Source organism: Phlebotomus argentipes, unplaced genomic scaffold (assembly GCF_947086385.1).
Source record: "Phlebotomus argentipes unplaced genomic scaffold, Phlebotomus argentipes genome assembly scaffold_4, whole genome shotgun sequence".
Taxonomy (NCBI): Eukaryota; Metazoa; Arthropoda; class Insecta; order Diptera; family Psychodidae; genus Phlebotomus; species Phlebotomus argentipes.
In genome coordinates, this window is record NW_026776174.1 from 6438033 (window position 1) to 6465434 (window position 27402).

The 27402-nt window shown below is 37.0% G+C and overlaps 1 protein-coding gene across 3 annotated transcripts in view; it reads left to right on the forward strand.

Moving 5' to 3' along the window:
* The window catches only part of LOC132257452 (RNA-binding protein Musashi homolog 2), a 145412-nt gene that overhangs the window by 97937 nt on the left and 20073 nt on the right, over positions 1-27402 (forward strand). Inside the window, exon 1 of one of the 3 annotated variants that reach the window (XM_059754352.1) lies at positions 8930-9004. The exons of the other annotated variants lie outside the window; for them this stretch is intronic. Within the exon in view, the coding sequence (XP_059610335.1) occupies positions 8979-9004 (26 nt within the window). The 5' untranslated portion in view covers positions 8930-8978. Of the gene's footprint in view, positions 1-8929; positions 9005-27402 lie in introns of those variants that run through there. 3 annotated transcript variants of the gene reach the window in all.

The following is a 27402-nucleotide window of genomic DNA, read 5'->3' on the forward strand; positions in this document are numbered from 1 at the left end:
GTCACTTTTCCAAAATTCATCGATCAATCAAAATTGTCCAGAAATGTCATCCAACGAGGCGCAATACGAACTTTACACAAAACCAAGATCACTTAAGTGTTTTCTAAGGCACGCATAGAAGCAAAGTTTTCAGTACTTCATTGATTAGTCCTTAATTGAGGGAATTTTAGTTATTCGGAATATCTTTTCATGCAATAATCGCCACAATGCTAGATTTTGTAGCATAGTTTAGGCACCGTTTACCACATTATAGAAGCCTTGAATGCAATTAGAGCCATTTTCCTGCAATGCATCGATAAGAAATTACTGATTTTCTAGACAATGTGATAAGAAATTGACCAAAAATCACCCTTTCTAAAGAGCAAAATGCTGCAATTTTCACGGCTACGTGATTGTTCTTGGACGATTTACTTAATCTCCTTTTCTGCACTTCAGAGAAAACCTGTGAACAGGATTTGGGCCGCGATTGTTCAGGAGAAATTGAAGAAAAGCAAAGAAAAGCTATAAATGATAGCTTAAAACATACAAAAAACAAGTTGACAAATCCAAATCAAGGCGCTTTTTGATGAAAATGTCTTCTAGACAATTTAAACTCATGAGTTAATGTGATTATCCGAGGCAGTTTTATGATTATAACAAGGATTTAGAGCAAATTAGGCAGTGTTTAACCGTAATCTTTGCTGTCCTTTTTCGCACATTTCTCTTCATTTTTCAATATCTCGACTGCGAATTGAGATATCGTCATGATCTCAACGGCTTTTGAAAGATGATTAAATTCTCATCATTTCTTGGCTCAATGAAATTCTCTAGAAATTTGACAGAAATACCGAATTTTTAGCACCAAAAGGAAAAATGGCCAAAATTTCATAGGTGTCCTAACCTAATTTTGCGCTACTGTATATATGGGTGGAATTGTGGGCGGCGCCTGATTACATACAAGATCCCACATATATATATATATTGCATTATACACCGGCGGTCTCTTCGCCAGAGCCTTTTCCCTCCTCGCCGGCTTTCCCCGATCGCTCGCTGTGCAAGCGCAAAATCAATACGATTTTCACATGATATTCAATTAATTTTGCAACGATATTTTGTCCTCAATTCTCACATGAGTCCGCCCACGCTCTCAAAGCCGCACTAATGCCACAAATTTAGCACTTTGGCCTTTTTGCTGTCGCACTGGGAATTCGTGGCGCTGCAGATTTTCCCATTGACCACACAATACAATTGATTAAATGGCAATTTTGGCACGGGGTGGATTTTTAACTGCTACTCTTCGACAAATGTTAGCCGATGCGCGGATTGGAATGATTGGCGAGTCGGTTGTGATGTTGTGACATTTAAAGATGCGAAACAACAAATGTAATTTGCTGAAAATTGTCCAGAAGTCATTTACAGATCAGTTGAAGTATTTGGAAGTGGAAGTATTTCAATAGAGTGCGTTCAAAAGTCACTTTCAAAAGGAATTAACGTAATAGTTGAAGGAAAAGAATTGTTCTTTGTGTTTTTCTAGGTTATGTTATGAATTTAAGACAAACTTTTCAAACAAAATAACCTTCAAAATCATTCAATCTTGCGCCTAAGCTGGTAAAAATTTGCATTTACTGACGCGATAATGATAAAATCTGTTGAAGATCAAAAGCTTTTTGAATCTAAAACTGTATTTATTGTACTAAGATTGATCATAACCTCTAAAATATTGCTTCAGGATATGAAATTGTCTATTTCAAGAGCTTCTTAATAGATTTTCTTCTCTGAAATAGAAAATTTCAGCTTATTGTCCATCATTCTTGCCATTAAAAACACCCCGAATAAATTTCTTTCTAGGATTCTTTACGATTTCTGATCATAATTTCTAGGTTATGTTGCAAAGTGCATCCAAAAGAGCGATTAAAAATTGAATTACACCAAAATATCCGCTGAAAACTTCAAATATTTCTAAAATACTGTTTCTCTGTAAGTTTTTCTGAGTTATAAAAGTAAAAATTGCGTATTTTTAGCTCAAAGACTCCTAAATTTGAGGTTATGATAATTTAAGCGACAAACAGAAAAGGAAAACGCATGTTTTAAGCACTGCTAATGTTCTGGAAGTGTTAAGGATTGTTTCAGGAAGTGGTGTACAAATTTTAGCCATATTATCTTCCCCTTAAAATTGCCAAAAAGTGAAGGAAGAAAAAAAGTTTCGTGTGGTGCGAAGAATGCTGGGGAAATTCTCGAAATATTTTCTTGTCATCGTGCTTGTCTTTTAATGTATCATCGCAGAATCACTTTGGTGATTGACAATTTTCTTCGGTAGAGTGTCGCCGAAGCTCTCAGTGTGACAGCCAAGAAGCCTTGAGGGCGAGTGTGAATGTGAGAAAAATGTGGTGTGTGATTGAATCTTCTCCTTTTCACTCCTTCCACTAAATGCTATCCTTCGCACACAATCGCTTGATTTGATAGAAATGGAAGCAAAGTCCTTAATCAAAGTATCCCAAAATTGAATTTCGATTCGTCTAGGATATGGTCGCTTCTCCCTTACATTTGGGGGGGCAAAAGTGAAATGGGGTTGGGGAGAAAAGAAGCCATGGCGAGTGAGCGAGATGGAGAAAATGCCTGTGGGTGGAAGAAACTGAGTGGATGGTTGAACAAAACTTATTCTCTTCCTGATGATGGTCGAAAACTTCCGCCAACTATATATGGAATTTAAGTACTATAGCTGAAGATTCCTCAGCCAATATGTGTGTGTATATTTCGTTCCTTCTTCTTCTTCGAGTGTGTATAGAAATAGCATCGCAAATTGCAAGTTTATACCGTTCCTTCGGAAAACTTTTCTTCTTCACCGCCATACTTTGGTGCTTTGTAGCATTTTATATAACGACATAAATACATGTACATCTCCCGATGGGCGGGGTGGGGGGGTGGAAAGCGCCAAAGGGGGTGCACAGGCAGCGTGTACTGGCGATGGGAAGTGTGTGATGGGGAGTCTTATGAGGGCGATAGACGAAGGCGGTGTGGGAAGCCTCAAGAATCGCTTCCTAGATGGGCAATATTGATGTTGAGGTTTGATACTGAGCACCATTCTTGAGCATAAAGTGTTTTGGGGAAAAGAAGGAGACAGAAGACATCTAGATTGTACCGTCTATCAGCAAGCCAAACAATGTTGCAATGAACATGTTGGTATCTAATGTAATAAGACCAGAAAGGGTTTTACTGTTGCCAAAACAATTCCGCAACCCCTTCGATTGCCCTGCATTCGAAGCGACACACGAAGCTGCTTTATATGCACAAGAATGTATTTCTAGCACTCCTTTTTTCCTGCAAGAATAGTGACACATTTTGATAAGGTTATTGAATATGGATACGGCGTAAGAGCGATTACAGACTTGCAGATTATCCTCGAATCGACGGGAACTGGGATCAATCCTCCATGGATGAGATTGGAGTGTGCAAAGGTCGAATCAGCGATAATTCATAGCTGATCTGGCGCTAAACACACTCAGGAGTTAGTCTTCTTTGTCGACACTAGCGACAATTCTGCTCCATTCCGCTCTCTGCTGTCAATTGATTTGTTTATTTTATCAAAAAGCATGAAATTTTACGATGTTTACGATAAAATTGCGAAAATGGAAGATTTGTAGAAGAATTTAATGATTTTAATTACCTATAAATCCGCCATTTTGTGTGTTTCGAGCTGTCAAATGATTCGGTGAATTTCAGTCGAGTGCGCTGCTGTCGGGAACCCCAAAAAATCGACTGGACCTTCGATATATCGAGGAATTATTCGCGTTTTATGGCTAAGCGAACTGTCAATCGTACACAGTCGCGCTCTCGCTGAACCTCCCGTGGATCATCAGCAAGTCTGTAATTGCTTCTATAAACTCAAGAGTTAGTCTTCTTTATCGACACTAGCGACAATTTTGGTTCGTGCCGCACTGAGCTGTTAGATTATTTGTCTAATTTCTCAAAAACGCCTAGAGATTCGCCATTTTGAGCGCTTTGAGCTGTCAAATGATTCGGTGCTCTCGAAAATCCTGAAAATACTGGATGATCTTTTGATGTATTGAGGAATGATCCGCGTTTTAGCACTCAACCAGTTGTCGTTTACACTCTCGCTCTCGCTTATCCTCTCGTGGATCATCAGCAAGTCTGCATTCGGTCTAAGGAGAAGAGCTGGCAGTTGATTTGCGATTGAAAACGCGGCGTGTAAAGTGAATTTTAGGCAAAATAGAACCTTTAAGCTCCAGAGAGCCATTCAGATGCCCCAAACTCTGCTCTGTATTCAATAAATGCTTCACCAAATGGCACCGAAATCGGAACTGTCGGGGAAAAGGGACATTCGTGCCTTTTGAAGTCATCAGTGCGGTGTTTTGTGGAAAGTTTTCTCAAAAGAAATTTCTGCGGTGATTTTTTTTTTAGTGTGCCGCCCCACTTTGGGGGGTTGAGGGCTGGAAGGTGGTGAGTCAGTTACAATTTCTCGGTGTCCTTCGGGCGCAGAATGTTTTTGGGGGGGGGGCGGGTGGCGGAGCGAAAAGCACTCTCGGCGGTGCCCCGGAAAAACTTCCACTGCACGATTGTATCTCTGCTGTGTGCCAGTTTTTCGGGTGTCCTCCTGCCCGGAATGTTTTGTAAGTTTTTCCGTGTCTGACGCGGCGCATGAGGCAGAGCGAGACGGCGAATGGAGGCGCAAGAGGAAATGATATAAAGTATAGTTTGACATATCCACACAATTTATGCTTTCAGTGTTGTATTTTTCCAAACAACCCCTCTATTAATTCTCATATCATTCCACCCCCAAAAGTATTTCGATGGCGCATTTTTGGACTTCCTCTCTCCCTCTCTCTCCCTCTCCCTCTCTCTCTCGCTCGCTTGGTCTCTAGAACAGCCCAGAGGGATGGTTGGAAACTGGTGGGAAATTGCGATGGCGCGCATTCAAGGGGCGACATCTCTTGTGTGCTTTGAGGCAATGTGACGTCAATCATTGATTTTTCTTCGATAGAAAAACAGTCGTTTTTCACTCAAACCACCCCCCAAAAACGCGCGCGTAGAACAAACAACACTGTGGAGTTTTTCGTGTGAGGAGAGAAATATATATATATATATATATATTTCTTATTTTATCAGAACAATAAGCTCTATGGTGAAATTTCACTAAATTGACAGCCAACAGAGTTTCCTCAATCTGTCATGCGTCCCAACGTCTTGAGGATTCTTCTACTGGTCCGCCACGGCCTCGTCCGTCTTCTGCTCCTTGTGGGCCAGCGCCATGTCCTGGTAGACGGATGAGAGTTCACTCATGGGTGCATATTCTTGGTTGAAGACGCGAATCTGCAAAAGGGGAAGAAGAAAAGGGGATGCTGAGAATGATTTAATATGCCAAGATAAGGGGGTGACAGAGGTTGTGGAAAGGAGAGTCCATGGAAATTTATTAAAAGACGACGCATGATGTGAGCCGAAGAGTGAAATAAAAAGAGCGTTTAGGCCGACTACCAAGGGGTGGTGAGTGTGTGGGGGGTTGTACAACAATATAAATCTCAGAATCGTGAAGTTAAACTTTAGGAATTTATGGTTGGAAATTGCGTGATGCGAATGTTGCGGGCGATGGTGTTCGGTTTTTTCTTTCGGTTCGTCGACACCCGATGAAGCTCTTCTGGTGGTCCTAAAACCACCCCCCAAACCCACCCACCTTCTGGCTCATCATATGTGAGCAATAAAATCACGAATTTTCTCGGCACCACAGCGGTGCGGAGGATGATGACCATAAAAGGCTGTTTTATGGTGTCAGGGAAGCACTTTCCCACCGTGGAGACTTCCGTGTGGGGTTGATGTATGACTCTCAACGCTGACTCCAACAACCCCACTTGATACCCAATGCGGAGGGGGTGGATTGGAGCGTCACTCCTTCTGCCAAGAGCGCTGATTCTCAAAATATTGGCCAAATTTCTTCCTTTGGCTCACCTTTTGCGCCGCTTTTGCAACAACAACAATATACTTAAACACTATAATTTATCGTGGAAATTCTGGCAATTTTGCCTTCATTACGGGAGAATTTTCCAGGATTTCTGCCACAGTAATTGGTCCACTCTTGTGAGGATATAAATTGGTGGGAGAATTTTTGACAAACGAGCTCAGAGAAATGTCTTGTTGACATTTCATCTCTTTTCACGCTTTTCGCACCAAAAATTACTTCACGAAGAATTTGAATATATGTTTTTATTCGAAGAACTTTTTGAAATCACATTTTCTAAATTAACAGTTTCAACTTGAGAACTCATTAAAGTTACCGTAATTTCATGAGAGTGTGGATTGTGTGATAAGAAAATTCCACACTATTTTTGTCCTTTCCAGAAGGAAATATTCTGTACAATAGGAAATTTTTGTGTAGAGTTCAATTCTCAGTCACACAAGAAATGTTAAAAATGTGTTACATTGCTTTAACACACTCCTTTGCTATTCTAAGTAAGGATTCAAATGACGGCACAAATGTTAAATCATTTTAATTCGCCTGAATGTGTAATTTTAACACAACTTCTAGAAGTTGTTTCACTGAATGTGTTAAAAAGCAGAATAACAGATCGGAAATCTGCAAATATCTTGGAAAATTGCATCAATCCGCAATTGTGACTCTAATTTTCAAGCATAAACATGAAACATATTTGCAATAAATTCTTTTTATCGTAGATTTTCTAAATATTTACTTGGATTTTAATAATTTAGGCAGATTTCACAATTTTTCCTCTCTTACACATTCTGTAATCGCTTAAAACTCTAAAACACAGTTTTAGCGAGAATATCAAGGGCTGTTTTCCCTTATTCACTTCGAACGTTAAACTTTTACATGTTTTATGCTTAACATTCCTTTGTTTGACTGAGAATTGCTCCATTCATTGGCAGCAGCAGAAAAGAATATTCGGTATGCAATTTTCTACGCGTTACTCTAAACTGAGATATTTATCGTTTTCGCATGACCTGAATTCTCATATGTTTGAGATGCACTGGAATAGCTGGAAATCTTCGTGAGATGGAAAATACAAGGCATGCGACTATGACAAAGTGGAATTTCGGGGATTATCGAGTGATGTGCGTGTGGAGGCTGAGAAAGTGTCTGAGCAAATGGTGTGAGTTTAATAATTAAGTAATCCCTCACTGTCTCCCGCCCTTCTTGTCTTTTTATACCGCAGGTATAATTATATATAGACACACTGGGGAGTAATTTATGGCAGTAAATTTAATATCCTATATTCTTAACGGTGATCTATGTCAGAAATCAAGAGAAATTCTAACAGAAAATTCCGTATTTTCAGTGAAATGCATAGTTTTTTTTTCGAATATTTCGGTTTATGTGTATCGATTTTTGCGTTGCTTGCGATCCAAGGGGGAGATAATATGCCCTTAATCTCTACACCACTTCTAAACACTTCCAAATTTGTCTGATACTTCTAGAACATGAAATTTGTAGGCTGTTTCCACATAATTTCCCAAATTGTAACGAATCTTGTGAGGTTTTATTTGATATTTCTTTAAAAATCAACTTAAAATCGCTGTTTTTAGACATCTTTTCTGATCATAACCTCAAAATATCACTAAAATATCTTCAAAAACCCCGTTCGAAAGCTTTATAGATCACAAAAACATCTCTTACGATTTGCCAATAATCTTAAAACTGCAGATTCACAGTCAAAATTGTCCAGAAAGTTGTCCAAAAGACTATTTTTGAGGTTATGTTCCATCTTAGCACAATTTACAGTGTTTCTTGGTAGCGAAGGATCAAAAAAGCATTGTTAATTGCTTGCAAATGCTTCATTCAGTCAAAAACAAGCTGAATTTATATGCTAGAATGCGAATTATACACTAAATCTGTCCTTGATTTGCTACATAACCTAGAAAAAAGGATTATTACGTTTGTTTCTCGTGAAAATCGAAGGAAATTCAGAGAATTTGATTGATTAGTCGGGAAAAAAGCACGCAGGAAAGGAAGATTGTAGGTTTTTTTCAGCACTTCCACTCCTTAAGTACTTCTGCTGAGTTTGTACAGCACTTCTGACTGTATTATCTCCCCCTTGTTGCGATTTTTGCTCGTGAAAACCCTGGGAATGTCACGATCAGCCTCCTTCACTCACTGCCTCCTCCGCCTCAATAGTTTGCTCGTGACGCTGATAGACACGAGATTCTATCAAACACTGGCTCCAACCCCTTATCATCCCCTTCCCCCTCCTCAGCCACCCTCGCCCAGCAGGCCAGTCGATAATTCCCTACCGGGAAATGCTCAATCGGCCACATAATCTAGATCGGGTTACAACTGAATCGTGTGGAGGAAGTGAATACATGGTGTGTATTATGTATGTGAATCTGCCGATTGATGGACAGGACAGTGGGAATTCGGGGGCAGGGGGAGAGGGATCAAGGTGATGTGTGGGCGGACGACAAATGGGGAGTGAAAATTTCTGTCTCCTCTAATGCATTATCCTTCCATGGATTCCCCAATGTGTGCTGATCCCTTTGATCTCCGATGTGGACATAATTTGGTGTAAATAATACAATTCACTAGCCCAGAATTATGTGCATATGTGTGTATTTATATATACAAAATCAACATAAAATTGAGGCCAAAATGTTGGCTAGAAACAAGAGTATTTCAATGGTGTGTCAATGTGAATATCTTCAGGTTTTTTCCTCAATTTCCCCCAACCCGAATTTATCCCTATTTGCTCAGGCGCCTTTCATTCCCTTCTTGACATACATTTTCTCTGTTTTTTATGAGAAGATTTATTCTGTGGCATTTTTTCCTTGCCTAAGATAACTTTGAAAGCATAAAGAGAGAGATATTTTTAAATTCTATGCTTAGATTTTAAGGAAATCTACGGAAATTTGTGTGATAATTAATTAAAATTTCCTCCATTAAGTTTGATAAAAGAAATTTATAATTTTTTCTCTGTCTTTTTAGGTCAGTACGAAACCTTTGCCGTGATAACAACAAGTGAAAGCCAAGAAGAACTAAAATGTCAGATGAACATTTCATATATATGTACGTATAAACATAAAATCTTTATCTCAAATAGTATGATTTATTTGAGAAATAGAAACATTTTTATTGTATTTCTTCAAGGGGTTGCTAATATTGGGGATGAATTGTCACTTTTGGCTTGAGATGCAAATTTAAATTTCAACATAAATGTCGCGAATTTCATTTAACGGTTATTGTCGAAGAAGAAACAGATTTTTTATCTTGTTATCTCTTCAAAAATTTATTAATAAAATAATTGTGCACAATTTTTAAAGAATAAGAAGCTAATTTCTTAACTGAAAAGCTTGGAAACATCAATGAATAGACAATATTACTTTAAAACTCGATCTTTTATCGGATATTTACGATTTTACGCTAGGTTTTACGATAGAAACGAGTATGAAACTGGAAAAACCTCTTATTTTTGCATAAAATAGAATTTTTAAAATTGCTGTTGAAAATCTGTAGTTTGGGATAGAGACAAAATCGTAAAGTGTCCTTTAATCGTTCAATATTCTTCTTAATCTTAAACTCAAATTCTTTTTTCAGCCCACAAAATACATTTTTCTCACAAAATCTACCAATTTCTGTATTTAAAAGCAGATTTTTATTAATTTTTCTTAAAGTATTTACAGAATAAAATTTCTTTTCTAAATTTTCTTCCCAAAGTTGGTTGAAATAATTCCTTCAACGCTCTAAAATCCAAACTAAATCTTAAACTGAGTTTTCTTCGAAACGACGAAACGAATCTATATTAGCAACCCCTTGTATTGCACATTTTTCATCTCATATTGAATCAGAGACATAAATTCTGAGAAAGCGTGGGCGAAAATGCACGAATAGCGCAACCTTTTCACCTTGCAATCTTTCACCCTGGCGCTGTTTAATCTCTATATTGCACAAGTAATTCTTCAACTTGAACTATGACGAAAGACAGAAGTTACTTTCATAATTTCTCCCGTCCAAAGTTCAACCCCTTTAATGACATCTATAATTTGAATCAGTTGCAGAAAAGTTGCCTTTTCTTCTCGGGGGTTTTTGCTGGGCAAAAAGGTTTACGATTTATAGCAGAAATGTGGCTCTTCTGGGGGTGGCAAAAGAGTTCAGTGAGTGGAAAAGACACTCCTCATGGTGAGATGATAAATAATTAAACGGTAAATTAACCCTTAAATAAATAGTGCGTCAAATAGCATCCATAAATCTTGAGCAAAGCATTTAGAGAGATTTTCCACATTCTTCTCTCACTTTTCTTCCACACACAAACCATGAAAATAGAGGATTTTCCTAATTCTGACTTTTCTCTTTGCAATTTTGAGGCAAGGATTTTTGGCATTTTCTCTCAAATCACACGTCAAATTTAGATTTTAATTCAAATTTTGATTATTTCGTACAAAATTTTGATTATTTTCTAAATATGTGATTTAAAATCGATTATTCAATTTCAAAATTTTGATAATTTTTTGATTTTTTTTCAATTTTACTTTGGGAAATTTTTTTTTTTACTGTTTTATTCAGAATTTGGTTATTTTGTTGTTTTTTGTGATCTTCATCGGGATAATAATTTTTTTTGATTTTTTATTAAAAATAACATTTTTTCTTCTATTTTAGTTGAGAAAATAATTTTTTTTATTATTTAAACCATAATTTGATTTTTTATTGCAAGTTTACTTGAGAAAATAATCATTTTCTGATTATTTTACTCAAGTAATTGATTATTTGACTTGAGAACATTAAGTTTCCTCAAAAATCGCCTTGTGATTTGCCCCTTGAGAAAAAATTATGACAATATGTTTTTTTCCTTTGATGGTTTTGTGCATTTCTTTATTAAAATGAAAATTCTGTCTGCGACGGGGAAGAAAATGAGGAGGAAAACAAAGTGCAGCATCTGAAATGGAATCTGTGAGATATTTGTTGCTTTCCTGATGGATTTTCCCTCTTCCTGTCTGAACGTGCTTGTTTCCTGACTTTGTGCAACTTCACTTTGAGTGCTCTGCATAAGAGTGTTCGTGTCACGAGGATGAACAAGTGCGCGGGAAAGTGGGTTGAATGAGGAATGGAAAACATCCTATATTGGGTGGGTGGGGGTGGGAAAAATTGTGGGTGGCTTCAGTGAGACGCAGAAGTGATTCGGGCATATTTAAAGAAGTAGAAGAAAAAAAGAGAGTCAAAAGATGCTTTTCAATTTCGCATTCCTCAGTCACTGGCTTTCAGTCTCAACATCTGCATTACTTTCAGTGTGACATGAAAGCGAAATCACGCTGAATATATATATCGACGGGTGCTTCGAAAACTGTTAAAAGTCAAAATCGCCATTTTTTAACACAGCGACTTGAAAATTTAGCTTCAATATCGCTGCGAAATTTGCTAAATTTACATCAAAACGCCTTCAAATCGTCCGTTAAAGTGCGAATATTGCTCTGTATTTTTTATTTTGCAAATATTTTAGTTGATTTTATTGGTATTTATTGAAATTTCTGACTAAAATATGGTAAAATTAATAGAAAATCTGAAAATATTACTTTCCAATGTCAATTTTTAATAGTATTCGAGTCGATTTTACCGAAATTAGTTCTAAAAAATCAACTTTTCACACTTTATTTGAACTTTTCTTTAATGTTTTCAAGTGAAAGAATTTAAAAGATATAAGAAATATTCACTCAAAGTTTAAAAAACATTTAAGGATAATTCTGAACATTTATAATTATTTTCTGAAAAGGTATTTTATGCGTTTGTCTACAATTTTTCAGACAAAAACATGACAAGTTTTTTCTCTTTGTGCTTTTTAGATAAATAAGATTTTTTCCTGTCGTCTAATAAGATAAAAATCTCAAAATTTTTGTACAGGAAGAACAAATAAAAAGCTTTTCAAGAATTCATAAGCCGAAAACTATGATAAATTGACTTTTCATAGTCTTCGATTCACCCTTCGATGTGTGAATATACAGGAAAAATGTGTACATATTGCAGGATTTGTGAAAAATTCTGGGAAAATGCAGCCACAGAATGTCCTAATCAATGAATTTAATTAATTTTTCCGCTGGAACTCGTGGAAATTCCTTTATTACGCCATCCAAGTGTCTCTCTTTCTCTCTCTCTTTCTTTGGTTCCCACTCGCGAGGTTTCTCGAGCAACTCTTTCATCTCCTGGCATTACTCGCGTCGCAATATAATAAAACAATTTCCACCACTTCCCAGAATCAACTCTGCGTCTTCGCCTCGCCACCCCCTCGGGTGGTGTTTCTCTAGCTATCTCCGTGGCTGCGCCACCCATTTCAGACAGCAGCAAAAGGATATATTAATGAGGAAATGAAACAATTAAAAAGTTTTGCATGACGCTAATTGGATGAAGCACGAAGTCATCTCACACTTTTCTCGCGCATATCAAGCTTTCACGAATTTAAATCCATCGCCAATCAGCCAACTTATGATATCCTTAATGTGTTTAGACTTGAGAGAACTTGTATGAGAACTTCTACGTTTAAAGGTGAAATTTTTACCAAATTCCAACATTAATTGGCTTCAAGGGGGAGATATTATCGGAAAGAAGTGGCTTACAGTTTAATGGAAGTATTTAGAAGTGAAAGTGTCTCAATATTTTCAATATAGTGTGTTTAAAAGTCACTTTCAAAAGGATTAAACGCAATACTTGGAGTAAATCATATTTTTTTTACTTATTTCTAGGTTATGTGATCAATTTAAGACAAACTTTTCCACTAAATAACCTTTAAAATCATTCATTTTTGCGCCTAAGCAGGCTTAATTTGCAATTTATTGACACAATTACAAATGAAATCTGTTGATATCTTACAATAAACTGATGGTTATTATGCTAAGATTGATCATAACCTCTAAAATATTGCTTCAGGATACAAAATTGTCTATTTCAAGAGCTTTTTTTAATTGATTTTCTTCTCTGAAATAGAAAATTTCAGCTTATTGACGATTAATCATGCCTTAAAAAATCTGAGTAAGTTTCTTTTAAGGATTCTTTTCGACATTTCAAGATAATTTCTAGGTTATGTTCCAAAGTGCATCCACAAGAGCGGTTGAAAATTGAATTACATCAAAATAACCGCTGGAAACTTTAAATATTTCTAAAATACTGTTTCTCTGTAAGTTTTTCTGTGTTATAAAAGTAATAATTGCGTCTTTTTAGCTCAAAAACTCCCGACTTTGAGGTTATGATAATTTACGCATTTGGAAAAATCCAAGGGGAAAATCACACACAATTTGAGACTATTAACTTTGTGATTATTTAATCATTTTTATGATTATTTGTGATTATTTATCAAAATTTAAATATTACTTTAATAATCGGATATTTACGATTTTACAAAAGGTTTTTCGATAAAAACAAGTGTGAAACTAGAAAATATTCTTAATTATGCACATAATTGAATCATTTAAAATATTGACGAATATCGTAAATCGAGAGAAGAGACAAAACCGTAAAGTGTCCTTTAATCGTTCAATATTCTTCTTAAACTTATTATTGTGATTATTCATTCATTTTTATGATTATTTGTGATTATTAATCAAATTTTGATTATTTCATACAAAATTCTGATTATTTTTCCTCTAAAATCGCCTTGTGATTTTCCCATTGGAAAAATCCATGAAGTTCCGTCTTAAGAACTGTCAAAGTTCTGGAAGTGTCTGAGATTCTTCCGCGGAATTTGTGTACACTGTTTAGCCGTATTATCTCCCCTTGATTAGATCAACTTTAGCCAATATTTCTCAAACTCATGTGAACAATAAAGCACAAAAAAAGTATCATATTATCCACTTTAGCCATTATTAAGCGCGTGGTGTGGAAGTGTGTGGGGTGGGAAGAGGGTGAGTTATGTGGTGAATGAGTGGAGAAAGAAAAGGTACTCTTCGGAGCACAAATCCGAATCGGAAATTGCGTTTGGCACTTAACCACTTCCTATTTCTTGTGGCAGCCTTATAATTTGCATTAAATTCCATCATACAATAGAGCTCAGCACAAATATACCAACGCCATAAGCATATATGTAGTCACACAATTTGAGCTTTTCCAACACATTTCACCGCACACATTCAATAGTATCAAATAAATTCCGTGTGTGTGGAGGACTTTTTTCTGCCGCTCTCGATTGCGATCCCCAGGATTTCTCCTCGTCACACCGAAACCATTGAGTTGGGCCTGCGTTTGGTGGCGAGGCGAGAAATGGATCTCAATACGTTGTGGGTGGGAAAGTTTCTCTTCTTCTTTCCTCTCCTCCTCTTGGGCAGCTTTTCCCATGCTTTTGCTCTCATTTTCAATCCGCACACACGCAGATATATTTTTGTGCGGCAAAATGCCTAAGAATGACTATCCAGAAATTGGAAATTACGAGGCGCACATTTGAAAAAAAAAGGAAGAGGGAGAAAAGGAAGAGGATCTGGATAGTGTAGTTGGAGAAGACTCCGCATGCTTCTCAAGGGTTGCTCTTCTTCTTCTGCTTCTGGGTTTATCCCCAAAAGAAAGAAAACAACACCCACAATTTATTCCCATCTGTATAATCCTTGCTTAGATTGGCTAGATTTGCCACTTCATAAAATAGCAAAAAATTCCATCCGTGACTTGGATTTTCTTCTCAAGCTCTCAGCCTTTCCATATTTTTTTTCTTCTCTTCTCTTCTTCTTCATCCCTTCAACACTCACCACCTCGCTTTCCGCATGCAATTTCTTTCAGCTCTCCAGTGGATGTTGAGGCACACAGGAAAAGCTTTTCTGAGGCTGAGAGATGAAGAAAAAATTATTTTCCTTTTTTACACTTCATCCTCTTCCTTTGCCTTCTAGGCATCCTGCAAAACACCCATCAAAGGGGCGCCTCGATGAAGCCCGCTGGCTTACACACATGCAGACAGACTTGTATTATTTATTTCTGATTTTTAATAATTCTTCCCTCTTTCCACACTTTTTCTCCCCTTCATTTGGGGAGTTCGAGTGATGCACAAGTCATGCATGAATTAATAGAGATGAACTTTGCCTAAAATCAACACGATTTTCAGCTGATTTACTGCTCACAATCGAACTGTTTTCAGAGAAAAAAAGCTCTCAGACGATGTAGAGTAGCGAAAATTTAGGCCAATTTTTCATTTAGTGCTAAATATTCGGTATTTCTTTCAATTTTCGAGACAATTTCATTAAGACAAGAAAGAATTAGAATTTAATGATCTTTCAAATGGCGTTGAGATCATGGCGATATCTTAATTCGTAGCCGAGATATTGCAAAATGCAGAGAATAATGTGTAAAAGAACAGCGAAAATTACATTAAATCATGAGTTTGGAATGTCTAGAAGACATTTTCATCATAAATAAGCCTTGATTTGGACTTATAAACTTGCTTTTTGTGTGTTTTAAGCTACTTTTTAACACTTTTCTTCCATTTCTTCTGCAAAATCGCGGCCCAAATCCTATTCACAGGTTTCTCATGAGGTGTTAAACAGGAGTTAATGTTAATCTTTTAGAAACAATTATGTAGCCGTGAAAATTACAGCATTTTTCTCATTAGAAAGTGTGATTTTTAATCAATTTCTTCTTATAATGTCCAGAAAATCAGTAATTTATTACTAACGCATGGCAGGAAAATGGTTCTCTAACATTAAAGCGTTCTATAATGTGATATAAAACGCAGTATTTTAGTGAGTTTAGCACACAAAAATACATTCATATGTTTTATTGCCTCCGCAAAGCACAATTTTGATCAATTTTTCATGATTTCCGGCAATTTTCTGCTAAGTTTTGTGCAGATAAAAGCTCTTTTCTCAGCACATTCAATGGACATCCCTTAAATGGTGTCTTAAAGTTCTTTGTCCTATCAATACTTCTAATAATCGACCTGAAAGAAGCGCTTTTGCGAGCAGATTTGCTGGGACAGTTAAAAAATCTTAAAATTCAACTAGTCATCAGTGTGACAAATTTAAAAAATGCATGAATTCCGTGTAAAAATGCATATCTACATTTCTATTCATGTGAACATGTATAAATTTGCGAATACCTGTGTTTTTACATACAAACATGTCTGCTGTGATATATATAGGGAGTATTATATATAGAGGGCTCTTTTGAAAATCCAAACGGAAAAGCCGAAATACACGATGTTGATTTAAAAAATTCACACCACTCTAATGTTTGCTTAAAAAAAAAACGCAACATCCACACATCCTCTTTCCACACATCCTTTTTCCACACACCTTCCGGTGCACGGCGAGGGGCTTTAAGAGTTTGTGCGCGGGGAGAAAGGAGTGCTTTTTTTGTTAACCACTCTGGGTGTTTTCGTGCAAAGCCATCCACCATCCTCTAAACAGCGGCCGCACTGTTACTACATTTTTCATCTATTCATACAAAAGTTTTCTTCTACATCCTTTTATATCGCGTATTTCATGTACGAACACAACTCCGCACACACTTTTCCCAACCCGTCCAGGAGTCGGTGAAAAGTGGCCGAGAGGAGGGAAAAAAAATACAACATCCTCTCATCCCTTGTCGAAAAAACCCACAATATTGTGTGCTGGCCAGCGAGGGTGGGCGATGGTGGATCTCTTGGAGGGGAGCAATGAAGTGGAGGCGCCCCTGGTTCGAGGGTGTGGGCGCTACATATTCATTTGATGGTGTATGAAGCAACAAAAGAATGATGATGAGGAATTCCCAGTGTCTCACCACAGCAGCAACAGAACCACCCACAGACAATAACAATCACAGCCAGCCACCCCCAGTCCCGCCATGGCAATTCTCACATATCCACTCCACGAGTTCAATGGGAGCCTCAGCTTCTTTGTCCCATCCACGTCCTCACACTTTGCACACTGTCTCACTCTCGTCCTCATCCTCATCCTCATCCTCAGACGCTATCTATGCAGTGTCACAATTGCCTTCTTCCAACCAGACGCTGAGCGATGTTACAAGCTTGCTCTTCCGATGAGTCACAATTAGCGTTCGCCCCACTTGAGAATTCAAACACGACCCATTGAATCCTTTTAGTGGATATTTAAATTGCTATCATAATTCTAAGTGGCTACAATTCTTTTCACCATCAAGCGACAGAACGTGAGTCTCTGCAATTACGCCGAGCTTTTAATTTTGGCGAAAGCTTTGATGTCTGTAACTCATATTCACCGCTTGCATTGCACTCAGCATACTGACCCCATTAGAATAGACTACAGAGACTGCAAATGGTGAATTCTTCCCTCTAACTGACATTAGATTGAAAAAATATACAAGTTGTTTGACACGTTGTTGCAACATTACGATTCATAACATTTACGAATGTGGGAAAATTATCTTCTACAAGTCATGAAACGCTTGAAGACAAGAAAGACCAGAAAATTCACGTGAAAACTATGAAATTAGACAATATGGATGTTTTTATGTAGATAAACGTTTTCCTGGACATTCTGATCAGCAGAATCCTTCACAAACCCCACCGGAAAAACGCCCAATGTCAGGAACAGTCGCGGATGAAGATGTTTTGTTACTAGGATTGACTATTTTGCACTGTTTAATTTATTCTTTGCGTTTAAAAAATTTCTCGATAATCGCCGAAAGCTCCTGGAAAATCTAGAAAATTGGGCTTCACTTCCACTGAAGAACATTTCCTAACTTTCACGTGGCGGAAAATAGTCAGAAACTGGACGGAAGTTGGAATATTTTGCTCTAAAAACACTTTTCAAGAGCAAATCTCGCACTTTACAGCTGAAATTCGTATTAAATAAACCCAAAATTTGCCTTGCAACGCCTTCTTGGTCGTATTTTATTTGTAGTCTACACTAGCGCCGCCAGGCGGCCGCTGATATAAGGTATGAAAAGCCTAAAGTTGCAACACCAAATTAGTAGCTTTTACGAACTGAAATACGAAATCAGTATAATGTTGCAACGAGCGGTAAGTTGGAAATTCCACAATAAATTACGGTGGAGAAGCTTAAGATGATTTCTGAGCTTAATCAAATATTTACTGACTGCGAATGTATATTAATAAGTGACTTGTAATGCAAATTAGAATACTTTCGAGCGATGCAACTTCATCAAGTGAAAGAGTTCTTCCTTGGCGAAGTTGGTTCCTGTAAAAATAATTTAACGACAATTTAATTAGTTTTTCCTCCCCGAGAAAAGGAGGCTTCCAACATTTTCCACTTCTCTTCCACTTTGCGCTTTACTTTCTTTTTCCTATTTCGCGTATAGCATCATCGTGGGGATCATGAAAGGCATCGTGAAGTATTTAAGTGTTAAGCAGTTTTCCTCCACTAATGAGATTATTTCTGTAATTTCGCCAGGAAGTCGCTCTGAGCATGTGCTCGAAGCAATATTTGTTTACAGTTTGGCGGCTCGGGTGCTTTTTCCATCCCCTTCTCACTGACCTTTTCCACCCCCCCCCCGCGCCGCCGGTAATCCCCCATATAACGTTGCATTTCATTCCGCTTAATGTGGCATTACTCAATCATTTATTTACGAGCATTAGGTGTAAAATGATATTATTATTAATTATGTGTCAAAGAGACGGACATATTTTTGGGGAGTAAAAATCGCATAAATGATGAATTATTTTCGGGGGAAAATGGAAACTCTCACAATTCTCTATGTCGAATTTTCCATTAAAATGATTATATATGAAATTCTCTTTCTAGTGTAGCGAAAATGAGCTTTTCTGTGTGATAGAAAATTTGGTGCTTTTATAAACAAAGAGATATGTAAATATTTGATCATGTTTAAGGACATAAATTTCAAAATTCGTCGCACAATTGTGACCAAAATGCAATTTTCCATGATTGCATGAATTCAATGAGCCTTAGAAATTTCACATAAACCAAGGGTTGCTCAAGTGGGTGAAAAGTGGTTTCCATTCCTTTCCATTCCATCCATTCTTCGGTACATTCTTTCCCTTTGAGACTTATTTGAAATTATGTCTGCGAAATTGTCTTAGAGAGAAAGATTTTTGCACAAATTCCAGCGAAAATCTTCCACATTAGAGAATTTAGGACAAGATTTTGAAGTGTCGCGGGTTCGATTCTCCTTCAATTCGTTTTTTTTTCGCTACTTTTCTTGCCTTTTTCCAGCATTTTCCTTCATTTTATAGCTTTTTATCAGCAATTTTTCCTCAATTTCTTCAAAAATTGTCTCTAAAAACGCAATTTAATGGCCGAAATTGCTTTTCTTTCACTAAATTTTTACTCCTAATTTCTTTTTAAAGCTTTAATCTTTATTTTGGGGGCTTGAAATTATTCCAAATGTTGTAAATGCTATAAAAACTTTGAAAGTTTTTAGGAAATCATAGAGAAATGTGTGAAAATGGAAGGAAAATGGCGCGAAAATGCGATTTTAGTAGAAAATCTTTTATTCTGACAGGAAAACGGAAAATTTACAACAAATTCTGCGAATTCCTTCAGTTTTTTATGTTTTATTCTGTCAAGAATTTTATCCATTCCTTGATATTCCTGCTGAAGTGATTCGTCCATTCTTCAAGTTGACATAAACACTTTAAATTTGTGTACAAAAATAGGCAAAATATTGCTAAATAAAGCTCAAAATACACAGAAATGTTTCCCAATTGGATGGATAAAGTGCTTAAGATGATTTGAGTGGCTAAGAAGTTTAGAAGATTGCCAATAAAACTGCAGCATAAGTTTCAAAATCACCGCGCAGTTCAATGTGCTCCAGAAGCGAAACGATGTAATTAAGCCACAAGAAGTATATTTTTAAGTATGAGAAGCTTTAATATGTAAAAGGATTTTATTTTTATCTCTATTGGCGCTTCTTAACTCAATTTGCAGTCATAAAAATATCATCTCAAGATTTAATTCATTTCACCGCATGTCAAAATACCCATTGAAAATTCACTGATAAACGCAAATTCAGTTAAGAAAAGATGTAAAGATTTTTATAGGTACGAAAACTCTACGATTAGCTTGATGCAAGACATTAAGTTTTCTCAAAGTTTAATTGTCGTTTAAATGATTGCGTGCATATTTTGTCGAAATTCAGAGCCTGGCAAAATGTGCAAGATTCCCAAGAATTGATTATTTCCAAGCACAAGTTTGACGATAGACGAGATAAATTGCGTGGGATGGAAGTGGAATTGTTCTTTTGATTGATTGCCACTCTGTGTGGAATGAAGGAAAATATTGAGGATCTCTTTGTGTGATTTATTCGGCAGTAATTCGACAGCCAGTGAATATTTTCAACTCGCTGCCAATGTGAGAGATCAATTGAGACATTGAAAACATTCATGGGGTTTTTCCCTCTTCCACCATGACAAACACATTTTCCGACCAGAAACTCTTAATTGGAAAATGTCCATAAACATCGCTTGCAAGAAAGTCTGTTGTAACAAATCAAATTCTAGCTTCAGCATTGTGATAGTCGTTTCGCCCAAGGGGGAGATAATACAGTCAGAAGTGGTGTACAGCTCAGCAGAAGTACTTAAGAAGTGAAAGTGCTCAAAAACCTACAATATTCTTAATAAAAATTGTCCCGATTCTTTCGATTTCCCTTCATTTTTGCGCTGCAAACAATCAAAATAATCCTTTTTCTAGGTTATGTAACGAATCAAAGACTGATTTGTTGATTAATTCTCGTGCTAAAGTCGGAGAGATTGCTAATAATTAATAGAATTAGGCATTTGCATGGAAGAAACATTGCTATCCTGAATTTTGGATGCTAAAAAAGACAGAAAATGCTGAAAAATTGAACATAACCTCAAAAATTTTTCTATTCTAGACATTTTTGACTACGAATCAGCAATTTTAAGGTTCATTGTCGAATCATAACATGATTTTGTGATCTAAAAAGCTTCGAAACGGAGTTTTTGAAGATCTCTTGGTGATATTTTGAGGTTATGGTCAGAACAGATGCCCGAAACAAACGGTTAAAAGTGTATATTTACAGAAAAATCAAATTAAAACGCACGGAAATGATTATAACTCAACGAATTAGTGGACAAAGCATGTCTGAAGCATACTTGGAAGTGGTGTACAGATTGAGGGCATATTATCCACCCCTTGGCTGTACTTTATACTCATCGAGATTAATTATATCTCTGGAAGACAATTGCGTGGATTTTCCACCAATTACGTGACAAATGAGTGATATAGCGAGATTTTTGCGGAGTTTGCAGTGCTGATTAATCTGGGAGGATTCAGTGTGAAGTTGATTTGAAGGAGTTGCTCAAGTTGTGCAGCCGAAGTGGGCGAAACACGTGATGGTCCATTTGAGACACTAACCACTTGCGTCATAATGAAAGAGGAATGCGTTCCGAGAGACAGAAAATGAAGATGACACTATCACGGCGCCTGTCGCGCCCAGATGGTGGCTGACTTGCAAGACAAAGAGCATCGCAGGGAGAGGGTTGCTGTGCAAAAGGTGCCCTCAGTGTTTGCCCGTGGAGTGTGGGGAAGGTGTGTGTCAAGAGGGGAGATAGTACGGCTAAATAGTGTACACCACTTCCAGACACTTCTTGACGCCCTTAAAAATGCATTTTCCATCGCTTTTTCCACTCCATCAATTGTTTTTCACACTCAATTCTGACTTATCACAGAGCTAATCCGGGTTTTTCCATTGTTTGAGACATTTTTGAGGTTATGGTTGACTTTTAAGCTGTTTTCTAACCTAATTTGGAGTCTTTTTTGGACGCAAATGCTTAATTTTGCCAAGAAAAGAGAAACATTCTAGATTTAAACACAAATTAGATGATTTTGAGTGTGTTTTTATAACATAACCTAGAAACAAAGCAATCAAATTGATTTTTCTAGTCAAAGTAATAAGAAAAAAATGCCTCAATTTGATGAAATTGAAGCTTTTGCACTGCAAATATTCTTGTACAGTAAAAACCGCGAAAATAACCAAGGAAAAAAGACATTTTTCAGCATTTAAGTGATATTTTTGAGGTTATGATTGACTTTTAGGCTTTTTCTCAATCAATATGAAGTTTTTTCGCACAAAAATGCTCAAATCTGCTGAGAAACCGTGAAATTTCATAATTTAATCTATTTTAAATGAATCACATAACCTCAAAAAAGCAATAAAATTGATTTTAAAGCAAAATTAATTAGGAAAATGCCTCAATTTGGTTGAAATGGAAGCTTTTTCAGTGCAAATATTCTAATATATTTTGCCACTTCTAAACACTTCCTCTCGAGCTGTACACCACTTCCGACCATAGTATCTACCCCGTGGTGTGTGTGCTGAAATAAATCTAAGGGAGACACACTGGGGACGTTTTTATCACAGCCCGTCCCGCACATTGAATGTTCCGCCTCCCGAGGACGCCGTGTATAAATAATAATTGTTGTGCCTGGCAAGAGGAAAAGTGTGGAAACAAGTGGTATTTGCGTAATTCAATTGCAATTACATATTCAAATATAAAACTAATTTATTTCACCATAAATTTTTGTGTAAATATTAATAAATCAACCGTTAAAACCGCTACAAAATACACTCTTGTTGCCACTTTTGCAAAATTACAATTGCCATTTTATGTCGTTTACCATGTGTTTTACTGATCTAAATGGGGTTGGAGAGTTCTGGGGATGATGATGCTATTGGGTGAGCTTGGAAACTGAAGAAACAAGTTCGCACGGAGAAGAGAAAGCTTCCTTTTGTCTAAGACAGCGTTTCGCGGAATTGTAATTATGCAAAAACTATGCAAAAACACTCAGTTATTTTAAGATAGAAAAATACACTATGGAATCTTTTCACTTTTGCAGAGGAGAAAATACCAAAGGGCAAATCACAGGGCGATTTTTGAGGAAACTAAAAGTTCTCCAATCAAATAATCAATTATTTGAGTTAAATAATCAAAAAATGATGATTTTCCCAAATAAAATTGAAAAATAAACAAATTTTGAATAAAATAATTTTAAAAAAAGAATATTTACTGAAGTGAATTTTGAAAAATTATCATATTTTAAATAAAATAATCAAAAAATTATTATTTTCCAAATTAAAATTGCAAAATAATCAAATTTTGAATAAAATAATAATAAGAGAAAAAATATTTTCAAAAGTTAAATAGAAAAATATTCAAATTCTACATGAAATATAGAAAAAAAAGATTTTTTTTTCAATCAATCAATCAGAATATTCACAATTATTCAATTATATTCAAAATTTTGAAAAAAATATTCAGAAAATAATCAAAAAATAATCCAAATTTTGTATGAAATGATCAAAATTGGTAAAAAACAAAAATAATAAGTTATGATTTTTATTCAAATTTTGATTTTTTTTTTTATAATAAGAAAAATCAGAATAATCAATTTTTAATCGAATATTCAGAAAATAATCAAGTAATAATCAAAATTTGAGTAATTAATCACAAAGTTAATGATCTCAACTTGCAGAGTGATTTTCCCCTTGGAAAATACATAATTTTCACTTGATAATTCTTCAAATTCAGGTCCAATCGCTGTGATTTAGTTCACATTAATCGAAGAATGCGATGTTCAAGAGCCAAAGCCAAGGAAGAACATAAGATATCTCGATCCATCACGCTCCATCTCAATCAGTCAAAATCCATGGAAAATCATACAAATTTTCGCAACTTGGACGCCTTTTGAAAAATCCAAATTTTCACTTTGCGCGCTCATTTCATCACTCTTACTATGGCAGGACTTATTGCGCTATTTGGCTGAGATGAATGAGGTGTTGTGGGTGGTCGCAAAGCCCCAAATTTGTGGAGCGAAAAGCTCAATGGTGTGAAGTTCAAAAAGGGCGGCTACACGAAAAGCCCATCGCCATGAGGCATTCAGAGCAACAGAGGGAGAGCACAAAAGAGGGTGAAATGTCTGAATTGGGCTAAAGTGGCCACTTGAATTGTGCCGAGATGGTTGAAATTATTATTGCAACATAGATACAATTTTAAATATAACACTCAAGTCTCCATTCACTGTGCAGAGTTGGAATGAAATTGATGACAATGTTGATGAGCAGGAGAATCAATTGCTCTGCCACAGTTCAATATTCTGTGGTTGCAATCAAGGGGGAGATAATTTGCCTTGAATTTGTACATATTTGCGGAATCTTCAACGCCTTTTAGAGCATTTTTCCATCGCTTTTTACACTCCTTCAACTCTTTCTGTTTCAATTTTGTAATTTTATTGCCATAAAATGCCTAAAAAAAATTCTGTCCAAATTGTGAGGTTATGATTCCGACCCAGAAACCCTTCTTGGACTATTTTAAACCTTTTCAGACTTGAAAATAAATAAATATAGCGAATATCAAATCGATTCTACAAGAAAATTATGTTTAATTTCCCACTTTTAAGCACAAACTGCAAAAATAATTAAGAAAATAGACATTTTTCTAGACTAAAATGACATTTTTTAGGTTATGATTGACTTTAAGAATCACACTCAATGAATATGAAGTTTTTTCGAACACAAATGCTCAACTTTGCGCAAGAAATGAGAAATATTCCCAGATTAAACATAAAATTGATAATTTTGAGGGTTATTTAATCACCAAAATCTGTCTTTAATCAATTACATAACCTAGAAAAAGCAATAAAATCGATTTTCCTAAGCGTAATAAATTGGAAAATGCCTAAATTTGTTGAAAAGGGAGCTTTTACAGTGCAAATATTTTACCACTTCCAATTCCTAACACTTCCTTCTGACCATAATATCTTCCCCTTGGTTTGCAACATCGGTGGCGATGTGTGCGCAATATAATGCTGATATGCGAATGGATTGTAGATTATATTTCTGCAATGACAGCAGAATTTATCAAAGAAGAGGCACTTTTTGTCCGCGAATCTCCTTTTTTTGTCTGTGCTGAAAAGAGGCACTTGTGTGCAACTCCGCCGCCCTCGCACAATACACACGCTGTATACATTATTTATCAACTTGAAAAATCATCGACGTCAGCATGATGATGACGTAACCATAATCCTCCAACTGCGGGGGGGGGGGGAAATTTGAGATTTAGCGATGCTCGCAGAAATTTGCGGGGAGACTTTCGGTGCAGTTCCACGCGCCGCAGTGTAGATGGCGACACAGTGGAACTTCCGGTGTTGAAATTCGCTCAGTCCGCAATTCTGCGAATAATTGCGAATGAAATCACACGCAGAATGTGCGTGGAAATTCACCTGTTGTGAGTGAAAAGTGTGACAGCTCTCGTGCGTGATGGTATTTTTAGGGGTTGTCAGGGAAGCGAGAGTGAAATGACGAATGTGTGAGGGAATTTTGATCAAGTGGGAACAGGTGTTGATGGCATATTCACTCATGTGAAATATATTTCACATATTTTTCCACCTTCCAAAACACATTTTCTTTTGCTTTTTATTGACTAAAAGCTCAGGAAGTTTCAGACAGTGGAGACGCCTGGTTTGCAACATCGAATGTTTGTGTATTTCGCTGAGCTTTTTGGTGTGGAAAATCTCTCTATTTTTCCGTGGCAAGAGGCGCCATCTATTGCCAAGTAGCACCACCACCTGACTAAGGGGTGAGTTTCGTGGAAAAACCATCCCCTCCACGGGGTTTCCCAACCGAGAGCGCTCTGAGTTCAGCATTTTCCACAGTTTGCTACATTCAAGTGAAACTCTGTGTGTCTTCTGAGTTTGGACTGTGTTTGTGAGTGTATTGATTATTTCCCAAATGACGGATGCTGTGCGCATGCCGCACACAGATACACACGCCAAACAGCGGAACGACAGAGTGTTTATGGTGGCAAGAAGGGAGGAAAAGCTGCCGGAGACCCTTTAAAAGTTCACTTCAGTCATAATATTTCGGGTGCGAAGAGCCAGGATATTTTGCCAATATTTATAACCCCCAAAAAAGGGAGGCATTCTGAAGCGCGCCTCTTCGATATCCCTTTTCAGTCCTGTTTCCAGAGATGAAATTCCATGTTTCCATTGAAATTGATGCACTTTTCTTAAATATTCTTTATATGCTGTTCTTCGTCAATTCTCAGCACGCGCAAAATATATTTTATTTGATAGTCACATTTTGACAATTAATACAACATGCTAAATATGTATGCAAACCGTCGATTTGCGCGTTCATTTTCACTTGTTGGCGGAGTTGAACATCCTCCCAATGTGAATTGGGTGTGCATGGCGTATAAATAATTAAATAAAATCCATATAGTATTAATTTGAAATTAGTGTCAAATTGCTGTGAGGCTTCAAAAGACCAGCACAGCTTAATTAAAAAGTATTCAATGGCGGGAGAAGGGAAGCTTTTTGCGCGAGGGTGGCTTTTTGAAACTTCATTTCGTCCGTCTCCGTTTCGATGCTGCGTTAATAAATAAATAGAGAGGGACGCGGGGGTGAGAGAGTCCTGGACAGGGAGTGGCCCAGAGAACCGAAAATAAAACAGGGTGAGGTTCCTCTAGACATTTTTTGCCCATCTTCTTCGTGATACACTTTTCCGAATGGAAGTTTGTGTGTGCAATGAGCATAAGTTTGTTTTCGCCTCCCCTTTCTGCCGCTTCTCCCTCTCTGGCTCCACCTGATCCTGTGGGGGGTGAAGGGGGTGGGCTTGGAGTGGTGGATAATGGCAGTAGAGAGGGTGGAAATGGAGATAAATATTGTGCAAAAGACTGTATTTTGGGGATGAGAAATCCCATGGGGTTTCTCTTGCCTTCTTTCTCTCTCTCTCTCTCTCTCTGTCTCATGGATATGATCTCAGGGAATAATGGAGAGGCATAAAGAATTCTGGCTTGTCCGTATTTATAAAGTATTTATATACTCAGCACGAGGATATTTTTTAACCAAAAAAACTTACAGGACTTCTAAGACGTTTGGAAACTTCAAAAACATCTCAAAATGCATGGGAAAATGAGGGGATTTTCTGCAAGAAAAGGAAAAAGAGAGAACTGGACAATACGTGCGAGAAACCACCGGTTGAAAATTCATCCTATTCCTTCTTCCCACTCTCCCATCGATCCTGCCCACTCCATTTGGGCGCCTTTTGGGTTGTTCTCGGGAGTAAAGTTGGGGCTGGGAAGAAAGAAAATGCCTGTCGTGTTACACTTTTCCGCCTATACTTGTTGATTTTGGCCGTCGACGAGACATTTTCCATGTAGTTACAAGAGCTGTGTGTGTTTGGGATTAGTTTTTGGCACTTGACAAGGGAAAACAGGTGTAAATGTTGCAGTAATCTCAAGTGAATCAGTTGCAATTGCATGATTTCCCCCCCAAAATCAACAGGACAAGTGATTTTGGACTGCACAGAGTCACTTTTCGCGCTAAATGACGCACATCTCTCTCATATCCGATACGAAAATACATCATACTTTATCAACACTTGGCCATCTTTCGCGCTTTGGAGATTTTTATATGCCTTGGCGGAAAATTTTTGTGGGTGGCGCGCGTTTTCATTTATAGAATCCGCTATGAAGGATACTCTTTTTTTTCTTCCTCTCCTCCTTGGCGAACTACTTTATTTCATTCACCCACGAATGAGGGTGTGTACGTTGG